General features: G+C 45.3%; 1 protein-coding gene across 22 annotated transcripts in view; it reads right to left on the minus strand.

Annotated features, from left to right (window-relative positions):
• IKZF2 (IKAROS family zinc finger 2) overlaps positions 1–11,638 on the minus strand; it is a 116,624-nt gene extending 104,986 nt beyond the window's left edge. For 2 of the 22 annotated variants that reach the window (XM_068196578.1, XM_068196587.1), the window contains exons 1-3: positions 11,368–11,637; positions 8,628–8,676; positions 7,808–7,912 (exon numbers count right to left, since the gene is read on the minus strand). In XM_068196578.1, coding sequence (XP_068052679.1) covers positions 7,808–7,912; positions 8,628–8,661 — 139 coding nt within the window. In that variant the 5' untranslated portion in view covers positions 8,662–8,676; positions 11,368–11,637. The other 20 variants (XM_068196571.1, XM_068196573.1, XM_068196568.1 and 17 more) reach the window with 20 other exon arrangements.
• Positions 11,639–11,845: the final 207 nt, after the last annotated feature.

The raw sequence follows: 11,845 nt of genomic DNA on the forward strand, positions 1-11,845 counted from the left end.
AAGTAACATGAAACCATGGTGGGGAGAGCATACAGGTCTGTAGTGAATCAGATTCCTTGGCTCATGCCTTGTGTAAAACCCACAGTCTGCTAAGAAGAGGGGCTCCTACCTGTGTAGGAGAATGATACACTTCAACTCCTCTTTTTTTTTTCACTACCAGCTGGTAGACACAGATATTCACACCATCCACACTGGGGGTGGGAATATGGTTTGGCCCCAGGACTGACCTCCCCCCCATATGTCACAGCACATGTCACAGCTGAGACAGCCACGATACACAGAGGATCACCACACAGTTTCAGAAGGCTTTAAGCATTTGCCCATACACAGTAACACCTTACCACAGCAGAAGGCTTCAGCCACCTGCCCACACAGAGCAACACCAGGGCACTTCAGAAGGCTGCAAGCATCTGCCCTTCTTGTCCTTCAGCCCAGCCTTTTATAGCCTCCTGTGCATGCAGTGCACCTGTGTGCCCTCTGTTCCCTTTGGTGGTTGCTCAGTGCACCTGGGCACTCCATGGCTCATTGCTGTCAATGCTGCTCACCTGCTTCTCACAGCTGTGCCCACTGGGGATGAGGCTGGGCTGCAGCCCCACTGCCAATCACCATGAGCTGAATGCCTACACCCATAGGACACAGGGCTCTGGCCACCAACCTGAGCTTCACCAAAGGGAAGACCAAGAGCCCTGTGACCTCTCTGGACAGGACAAACATAGAGCAACCATGAGCTAAAGGAGCTCATACAATGCATGCAGAGCATCACTCTGTGGTGCCATGCCTTGGCCACACAGCGCTACAGGAATAAACCCCCAACCTGGAAAGATTTTTTGAAAGTAAGAGGCAGAGAGAAAGCAAAAGTCATTTTAAAAACCCAAAAAAGACATTCTAATTCAGAGAAGTTGACATGACCTATCAGCACAGAAATGAGGGGGATCAATCAAGCCCATGCTTTTCCAGGAACAGTGTCTGCTGTTTTACAGTCCTTTGCAATGTAACACCTGTAACAGCACTTGCAGGTGACCCTGCCAGCCAGGGCTATGCTCAGAGCTCTTCTGCCAGCATCTCTCTGCCTGTGAGGGATTACAGTTCTTGAAAGCCACAGGCTGACACAGCAGTGCCAGCAGAAGCCAGTAATGTAGACCTGGCTCCAGATCAAGGGCACATTTTACTGGGCAGTGTGAATAGGAGCTCGTCCACACATAGACCTGGCAATGCTCAGTGGTGTGGGAATAGTTAAAATTCCGTGGTTGTTGTAATGTAATCACACCACAACAGGGTACTTTAGGACCACCACAATTATTCCTGTGCAGGACAGGAAATAAGCTGCACTGGTATTAAGGTACTTCTGAATGCATCCCATTGTGGGGCTGCAAAAATTAAATGCAAAATAACCCCTAAGCAAAGAAGATATTGTAAAAAAATCCTGCTTTTGACAAAGGCTAACATGTACCATCCAAGTCTCCATCCTAAGTGATCTACGGCTTCTGTGATTCAGAAAATAAAAGGCAAGAGGGAAAAAAAAGCACAGAAACATGAAGGGACTCCCTACAATGACCAGAATTTGGAGAAAAACTGGGCCTCTGGTGACCTAGCCTGGAGCCATATCTGTCATGTTCCTTGCTTCTCAGTGATAATCCAGCTCTGCTTCCTTCCACTGGGATGCAGCAGTCAGCTGCCTGGACTCCAAACAAGCACCCACTACCCTAAGGAAGGGAAAACACGCTGTGGCACAGGCTCCTCACCTGGGCTGGTAACAGGTCTTGATACTACACAGAGCAGTGGCTCAGCCTTCTCTTCAATTTTCTACAGAATTTTAGAACAGGTCAATTTTAGACCCGTTTCAAGGTGGGTTCTTCAAGGACTTTCATTCACTGGGATTACTGAAGCAAAAGGCAGAAAGGAGGCTCTGCCTTTTCCTCCTAGATAGAATGGCATCACTCCTTCAAGGTGCCCTCTTGGTACTGGAAAGACAAGCACTGTTCACCCTCAGTACTGCACAAAGGTAGCACAGGCAGCTGCATTTCCACCTCTAGAACTTAGTCCTGCCAACCTGGAAACCTACATCACTTGGCTGAAGGACTAGACAGAGCCTGTGGCCCACAGGAACTGGAAACAAGCCTTTGAACCAATTTCCTGAGAGAAGATATCCATTGATTTCAACAGTCGCACCTTCCCCCAGATTTAGGAATGGGAAACACAGAACACTCTCCAACAGGTATCTGTCATCCAGCTGCTATCAAAGTGTCATATTTCATGGAAGATGAGGATTGCTCTTTTCATTGGCATGTCTGAAAAGGAACTGAAATTCCAGAAGCAAACACTGAAAATTTGCTGACTACAAAGCTAGCAAGAGCACAGTGTTGTAACAGGGTGTGTACCAGGGAAAGTTAACTGAACCTGACAGTCCAAGAGAATAACAGAAGCTTCCCAAGAAAGGTGTGTGCTGCAACAAAGCCCTGGCAGATGACCTTTCAAGGGACTTCCATCAGAATGAATAAAAACCTATTTAATGAGATTAACTGATCATTTCACTCCACCCTCGTTATAACACTCTCTGAGAGGGAGGAATGTTTTTGCAGCCAAGTATGCGGCTCCATAGGGAATGCCAGGGCTGTGACAGAAGATAGCAAAAGCACACAGGGGAGCCCTTCACCATTGCAGTGTGGGCCACAGATACTCAAACACCAACTCATTTCAGTGGCTACTCTGTGTTGGTTTACAGAGTTCGTATCAGAGGAACTATTTCATTATTTTAACCACACCAGTGTGAAAAATCTGAACCGATGTGGATAACGCTGTAACAATTCAAGGTACATCCCAGGAAATGCTGAATTTCCAGTTAACCCTTTCCTCTGTTTGGGTTGTAGTTTTTTTCAAGAAACACAGTGTAGCACTACTTTGCAGAGCTTTGGTTTCTTAGGTGTGGAAAACCCCTCTATTACTGTTAAAACCCTGATGATTTCCTTTCCATTTAATAATTTTTCTTCTTAAACTCCAAGAAAGCTAAATGCATTGGCTAAAACTTTGATTACTACTACTGCCCTGGCAATTCTCAGGAAGTCAGGATAAAAGACCGTGCTCTTGTAAGTGCCCAAGGAGCTCACTTCTTACAGTTCCCTGCCACACTTTATTGAGCTCATCCCTCATGTCTGAGCTCATCTTGGCAAAGTCCATCTTCACTGTCCTTCAACCTGCCAAACCACAGGTACATCTGTATTGGGCATCACCAAGCAATTCCATAGCTGGGCTCTAAAAAATCAAAGTGTCAAGACTGCAAAGTCAGACACAAAGGACTAGAGGACATCTCAAGTGACTGTCAAAAGTCCACCTCCCTGCACTGAGGCAGGAGATACCCAGACCAATAAATGCCGCCTACCATAATCCTTAAAGGCTGCCAGGGAAAGCAGATTCCTCAGCATCTCGAGGTGATCAGGTCCGGGTTTTTAGCACTTTCCAAGATATTTGGAAGAAATGGAGACCTGAATCCCCAGTTCAGAGCACAGCAGTTTGGCTGCCAGATCTCTTCATGCCCCAGTGCACACATCAGGGGAGTAACTGCCTCAAAGCACTAATTCAGTCCCCCTCTGCAGCCCAGACCAGCCAGCTTCAACCACCCTCCCTAAAGGAAAGCCTCCATCACCTCATCCTACTAAAAAGTCCACAACACATACTGAGCCAGGAAAGACTCCCAGAGCAGGGTTCAGCCTCACATGCCTGGGAGTAAATTCTGATGGTGACAAGACTTGTTTGCCACAGAGCTGAGGCAGAGAGCAACTTTTAACTTTATGTGGTTTCAGTCCAACAGTCAGGCTTCAAAATTACATTTCTTTATCCCTACAGATGTGCCAATACAGCTGTGGTACATGTAACTCTGCTCAGGACAACACAACTGTGACAAAACAGGAGTCCTATGACAACTCAGGCTTGAAAAATGCAAGTGATCAGGAAAGATTTGGGGCTTTGATGCCACAAAAAAAATGCAACCGACAATCTACCCTGATCACTTGGAATTTAGTACTGGCTACATTATAATAAAACCTTGCCCAAGTTCTCTATAAACACCACTGCTGAAATCATTCCCACTTAGTGCTGCTGTCCCAATTAGTGATCTCGTCAGACAGCGCGATCGTTCCCCACCACGCAGAAAAGGCGATCGCCTCATTATTTTCAGCAGCAGAGTCAGCCGATGTGGCTTATTCTCTTAATGAAATAATTCTCATAACTCACTAACGCTTCAAGCTACTATAAACACCTCTGGAAAGCATACCACAATTTTAATCGGTTTCAAACATCAGATGTTGGGTTTGATATTTATGATTGTTCTGACTCTGTTTCATTTAAGGGCTCCTTTTGTCTATGAAAGCAAAGATAAGAAAGTTAACTGGAACACCCACTGTCAAGCCTCTAATTTAAGGGGAAATTGCCTTTGTCGCTGACTGTCAGATGCTAATAGCTGCTGCTACTATTTTCCTATGATACCAGGCCAGTGATCTTAGAAAAGTGTCCTTCATCCTATACAAAGCAATGATTGAGCAAACTAATTGAACAACTGTGCCCCTGCAGTTTCTAAAGCAGACATTCCTCTAAGTCCATTTTAACCTACAGGAAAAAAAAATATCTCTAATAACTGTAGTAAGAACTCAGTGTGGCATTGTGGGGAGGTGACTGGGAATTATTTCTTTTTAAAGCCTCTTTTATAAGGATTCCCCATTAGCCTTTAATTAGCATGCCAGTTCCTATTCGGAGGTTTCTGATCACTTATAGCCCAGTTCAACATTCACGGACGGGAACAAGACAGACTCCCTTGAACTCAGTGGGGTCTGTGGGGGGGCTTAGGGCCATGCAGGGAACTCTCTAGTACCAACACAAAGTTAATTGAGCAAGCCTGTGACACCCAGCTCTGGGTGTCAGCCTTTGTAAGAGTTTTCCTACGGAAGATCAAAAGAAAATCTGGACTTCCAGATTTGGGGCTATGTAAATATATTATCTGTACTCAGCAGGTGTAACACTAATTCATCTTTTGCTGTAGAGAAAAGTGAGATGATCTATCAGCCTCTACAGTTTGACTATTTACATGTATTTAAAATCTTTGCTTACATAAAACTACAGTGAAGTATTTTAGAACAGAGCATCTGCCAACACACATGCAGTTTTCTGCTAAAGGCAGGTATATGTAAGATCATCAGTTAGCTATGACAGGTGATTTAGTGTGATTCATCTTTCAGGATCATCTCATTCACGAGGAAAATTGAGTGTCATCCCTGTCCATAACCTACAAATACCATCTAGATACTTGAAAATGACAATAGGTTAAAGGATGCAGCAGCCAAAATATTTGACCCAAACCCTTTTGGAATAGAACCTGAAAACATCAGTAATCCAGACAGAACTACTAACACAGATTGCCAGGGGCTGATGAACATAGAAGACTCTTTACCCAGCACATAATTTTGCTGTTGCTGGGAGAGCACTACTCAGTCATTTAAGCACAGATCCAAGAAATTTCCTTCTTTTGGTGTTTCTCCTTCTGAGCCAAGCACATATTCTGACTAAATTAAGAGCTGTGGTTCAAAACAATTCAGTAGAAGGCAAGAAGAACAAAGGTCAAAACTTCAATCTCTACCTTGCAGGTGCACATCCAGAGCACACAGCCAAAGAGGGCCATGCACTTCTGGCAGTGACTGGCAATCAATCAAGAAACGAAGTATTTGGGGTCTGCTCCTGGCATCACCTCCTCCATTCCCAAGTCCTACCCAGTCAGGATGACACGTCCTGGGCTTTGCTGTAATGGCAGCCAACATCCCTTAATCTCCATCAACCCACTGGAAATCAAACCAGTCTGAAATAGAACACAACCACTGCCCGTACCTAAAACAATGGATGATGGGTCAATCCACTGGGAGCTACTAAATTCATACAAAATATTTCAAACAGCTATTCCACCTCCATCTTTCCTTTTAAAATACCAAAAAACCCCCAAAAGACTTTTTAAAAAGTGGTGCGGGCCCCTGAGTTACCAAACCTTTAAAAGGATTTCCTGTGCCCCACAAAACAGGTGTAAAGCTCAAAAGCCCAGCCTGACGATTTAGCCTACACATGCCAGATTCAAGATTTGGCCAAAAACCTTAAATGAACCAATGTAACAGCTGCCACAAAAGCCGACAACCTCTGATCAATATCTTCCATGTTTAAGGCAGCACAAGCTTCCTCTCTGCAAAACAATCCTAAGCCTGCAAAGAGTAAATAAATTACAATAAATTTAAGAAGCTTGAGTTTTGTTTGGCTTGGGAAACCCAGGCAGAGCCCTTAATTTTTCAACAGCAGCACATCCGAATCTCAAAGCATTTGAAACACCTATGATAGGCCAAAAAACCCCTCTAAAAAAACCCTAAGATATTCACCAAGGCTGCAGATACATATGTGTTGCAAAGAACTAATGAAGCTTAAAAACCATTGAAAATGTTAACACCATGAACATGAAAACACTGAGTATGTTAAAGCCTTTTGCCTGACTTCATTCTTTTAATTCCTAATTTGACTTTGGTTTTCAGTCTAGATTATAAAGAAGATTTAAAACACAGATACTTTTTCCCCTTCCAATGAAGCCTTCCCATTAATAAAAGGGAAACAAAGAAAATGAAGAAAGTGAGTAGTAAAACTTTTACAACATAATAAAGTATATCAGAATCCCAGTGCAGCACAATTGGAATTGTCTAAAGATGCTGAATTATGGGTGGTTGTCATATAAAGTTCAGTCCACGGTATTAGAAATCATATTCTCCAGCAACATGTATATAATTGAGAGATCTTCATAATAACCCTCAGTTTAAAGGCTCATAAAACTGCGCTTTACCCGTAATTTGCAAGAGGAAAGAATTCTTAAAGGAAAGTAACATCTTTTTCTCAGAAAGACTCTGAAGGCAATACACTGTGCATTTTTAAGCAAGCAATCCTAGAAGCCCTCTCTTTCTTTCACAGATTTTAGTAGGGCATTTTACTAACCATTGGTTTAAATAGAGAAATATGTATCTGTAGTACACAAAAACCAGAAAGAAAATTAGTATCACATAGAGAGGAACACCAAGTATGTTGAAAGCAAAGCGCACTACATTTTTTCTGGACTATAAGTGCAGAGGTTACATTAAGGTAAATATCTTGATGTAACACTGTAACCAACACTTAAACAAGGTAGGGCATTCACACACACAGAAAATGAAGATTGTTGCTTTTATGAAATTGCATAAACTACATTTATCTACCTCCCATATATAACAGGAAAATAATTCTATAAGTGTTATCAGCTCTTGAGACTTACTGTGCAGACTCACTAAACTCTCAGTTTCTACCCGACATTCTAAACCAAACTCCTTTCAGCTTGTTAAAATAAACTATAGTTTTGTAAATAAAATTTGTTTGTTTTCACATAAAGCTACTTCAAGCTGTTTTGGGAAGCAAAGTAAGTAATAGAAATAATAATAATAACAATAATTTCTATTTGGATTTCAGAACCCGAGGAAACAAAACCAGCACATGTCAAGCCTAGTGTTTTCCTACCTGGAGCAGGTAAGGACCAGCTCTCAAATGCCACCTTGGGATAGTTCAGACTAGTAATCCCATTCATGTTTGGATGAGACACCAGCACAAACAAGAACCAAAAAAAAAAAAAAAAAAAAATCTTCCCTGTCCTCCTCTGTTATTAGCAATGCCAACAGCAGTGGCTAAGACCTGGTAAGCAAACCAAGGACCAGGGAGGACCAGACCAACCCAACCCTCAGCTAGAGAGAAACAGGCTTAAGAGGAGACTTACTGCCTGCCATGTGACAGGGGGAGGTGTGCTGCCCATTGGGAGTGCTAGAGGTGAGGTCGATGGCCATGCCGCAGTGCTCCCTTTCAGGCGAATAGTCATTGTCACCTGCGAGCACAACACAGGTCCCCGTAAGTTTGTATCCCCTTCTTCAGCAGAGATACACAAAGATTAAGAACCACAACCGCTCGCTCCCTTCGCCCCTGCCCTTCCCTCCTTTACTGGGGGGGTCTTCCAGAGCCTGTCAGATCTCGACTCTAAGTGGCCCCAAGTAAACATTGGGCTGATTTTAAGAGTCCCCTCAAAGCTACTGTCACCAGTCTTTTACTCACACTCCTGTGGCAAACCCTGTCCCAGCTGCTTGGTTTTAAGTAAGTTAGGATTACTTTTCCATTAGCAGACAGGGACAATCCAGGCTGGGCAAGGGAAGACTAGAATAATAATTCACCATACAGACCTTCCCCCAAAAGCTCTGGGTTAACTGACAGTTAAACAAAGCACAACCCCTCACACAGAAAACAAGAGAAATACATAGGGAAAGGCATAAAAAGTTTTTGGCTGCAGTTTGAATTTCTGGAGAGGAACTCTCTCATTTGCAAGGTTCATTCACCCTCAGCAAATATTTAAACCTAGAGATAATCATCCATACACCCATCCCCATACATTTTTCACTCATACAGAGACTTTATATTTAAATGCTACTAATTCAGCGTCAGTGTAGACACTGTACACAAGGAAGCTAAACTTTCAGGTTTCTGCATTATACAAAGGAGAGTAGGAAAAGAAAAGTAATTTATAATATTCAAACAAAATAATTACTTACATGTAATATATCCATCAACAGCCTCTGCTTCCATAGTCAAAGTGCAGTGCTGCAAGGCAGAAAAGTACACCTTCAGAGACGCCTGTCAGTATCAACCATTAAATGATTAAACTTACTTAAAGCCCTAAGTAGTTGCCCATTTTATTGTTGTTGCAACCACTGCCTAGAGAAACACACAAGTGCACTGCGTGTGTGCTCGTTTGCAAATCACCGAACTCTTCCTGTAAATTATGTGAGTAGACATGCAGCTGCCTCCTGGCCAGGTGGCACCTGGATCATCCTGGTCTGACCATACCTCTCTCTCTGTGCCCCACTCACATTTCTGCCTGATCTGAGAGTTCTTCCCTGACTTCTTGTTTCTTCAAGCTGGGATGGTAATGCTTTATCAATTATCTGCTCTATCTGCAGCCAGAACAGACTTTGAGGATGTGGATAACAACTGCTCTTTTCACACACACTACAAGACACTGCCTCCTGGTCTAAACAAAATAAACCCTCCCGTGTCCATTCCCCTTGGACACAGTTGTTCCAGCTTTGGCTCACACCTCTGTGTGCACACACCTGTATACACACCTGTTCACCCTAACCCTATTTATTCGCCACAGCAGAAGGCCAAACATCACATTTCATACTCCCAGATCACGCATTTTGTGGTGTGAAGCAATCTTAAAGTTTCTGGAAGCACTTTGCTGACACAGAACAAGCTATTACTTTCCCGAAACCCAAGTAACTGTATAGAATGACACCCCCTAGCTATCATTTGATATATATTGTTTGGGGGGTGGTGGGGGGAGGAGAGATCAATAATCATAACTATGTTCTTTTAAGTAGAAAAGTTAAGAATCTGACATGACCAGAGGAAAATTTTATTTCCTCTCTCCCTCCATGGCCTCTTTTTTGCCTTTAGTTTCAAAACTCTCACTGCACCAGGCAGCTAAATTATTCACAATGAGCCATTTCTGTATTGATCGCCAAGTATATTTAGCCCTGGCTCCTGGAATTTCTCCATTACTTACTGGAAAACAGGCAGCTTCACTTCTTGTCTCCAAAACCACTTCCCTCCCCCTCCCTCAACCCTCTTTCCTTCCCTCCCCCCCCACTCCCTGCCTTTCCCCCAATAAATAAATACTTTTCTCTGTGCTCTTCTTTGGTATAAAGCAGATCAAATTCCCAAGGCATTCAGCACATAACACTTAAATTTCAACCTGCCTAGCTGCTACCAAACTCTCTTCAATTACTGATTTTCACAACTCTTAAAAAGAAATCTCAAAAAAATAAAAACGCAAAAAAAAGTTTTCAGAACAGGTAAGCCACTTCCTCAAGCCCTTCAAAATTACCTTATCTTCCCCCTAGTCCAGGTAGGCAGGCACACACTGAGAAAAAGAAAGAAACATCAGAAGCAACAGGGAAAGATCATCCCAGCCAATGAAGTGGAAGGAAAGAAAGGGGAGGAAGGGAGGAGGAAGAGAAGGGAAAACAAAAAGAAACACAGAAACATCCATAACCTAAATTAAAACATAGCCTGAATTTTATTTTTTTATTTCTTCAATAGGGAGAGGAAGAGGAGAAGGAAAAGAAAAAGTTTGGTCACCATTTTTAGGCTGGTGATGGCAAATCCCAGCTGCTGAGCCTCTCCACAAGGAATGGAGGGGGAGAGTTTTGCTCGAGCTGAAGACACAACAAGATGGAGAAAGTTTTAAAAAATGTTTTTTTTTTTAAAGGCAGGGGAAGAAGAGGGGTGGAAAGAGAGACGGGGAAGGGGAGCGGGATAAGGGAGAGAAACTCGCCTCCGCCACTTACAGGTGGGGCATGCGGAGCCGGGAAGCCCCGGGATGAGCCGGCGGGGAAACTCGCTCAGGAATGGCACATACTTTGAAGGAAGATGAAGAACGAAAGAAAAAAAAAAAAGAGGGAGAGGGAGGGAGGGAGGTCAGCCGGTGCTACAGCAATGCGATTAACTAGCGCGGGGAGAGAGGGAGGGAGAGAGAGAGAGAGAGAGGAAAACTTGATCCACCGGTTCCTTACGGATTCCATGGGATCGGGGGGAGCGGAGGGATTGCGGGGAGGGATGAGAAGAGGGGATGAGGGCCGGGATGGGAAGAGGGGCCCCGGTGGGCGCACTCACACCCCGCGCAGCAAACCCGGGCCAACTTCCCCGGAGCGCCGCTCCGGCCCTGGGCGACGCCGGGCTCCGCGGCTCATCCTGCCTCTCCCCGCCCCTGCCACAACCTGTCAAAGTCATGGAAGTCCTGCCTCGCTTGTCATTTTATTCCCTTTCCCCCCGTCTCCCCGCCGCAGGCCGCAGCCCCCCGGGGGCGCGCAGGTGGCGGCGGGCGCCGAGGGAAATGGCAGCGGGGCCGGGCTGGGTAACGGACCGGCGAGACCCGCCGCGGCTTCTGCCCCTGCTTTCTTCTGGTCTTCGTGGGGGGTTTTCGTTTGGCTGGTTTTTTGGGGTTTTTTTAATTTTTTTTTTTTTTTTTTTTTTTTTTTAATATTTCGGGCTAACAGCAACAAGTCATCGGCGCCCGCGGGGATGCTGCACAGCCGCGCTTGGCTCGGGGACCCTCCGCACACACAGACCCGCACGGACGGACCGAGCCCCGCGTCCCGCCGGCCCCGGAACGGAGCTGTCCCTCCTCCCGCCGGGGAAGGGGGGACCGGGGAGGGAGAGGAGAGGAGGGGAGGAAGGGAGGGGGGAAAGAAAAAGAAAGAAATAATAAGAAGCCAGGCGCAGATTTACCTCAGCCGCGCAGGCAGTGAGTCAGTTCCATCCCCCTTTTGTTTGTGTGTTTATTAGTGTCGGCTCCCTCTGCCCAGTGGAGGTGTGTTTGTGCACGGCAGTTGGCTGTGGGGGGACTAAGGCGGCGGAGGAGCCGTAGCTAAGGGTAATCCTGTTTTTACTTCCTCCATCTTCAGAGAGCAGAGGGTTAGCCTGGGACAGCTGGTCAAACCCCGAGAAACCGATCCGGCGGCGGCGGCGGCCGCTCTCCCTCCCTCCCTCCCACAGACACACACTCATTCGCTCCCTCCTTCACACACTCCCTTCCCTCCCTCACACACAGATACGCGCACACCCTGCCTCTCTCTCACACACACACACACGCAATCCCTCACCGATACGCGCACTCCCTCACACCCATACACACCTCCTCCCTCAGACACACACCGTCCCTCCCTCGGGCTCAAACCCACACACATTCATTCACTCCCTCACACTC

This window comes from Anomalospiza imberbis, chromosome 7 (genome assembly GCF_031753505.1).
Source record: "Anomalospiza imberbis isolate Cuckoo-Finch-1a 21T00152 chromosome 7, ASM3175350v1, whole genome shotgun sequence".
Lineage (NCBI taxonomy): Eukaryota > Metazoa > Chordata > Aves > Passeriformes > Viduidae > Anomalospiza > Anomalospiza imberbis.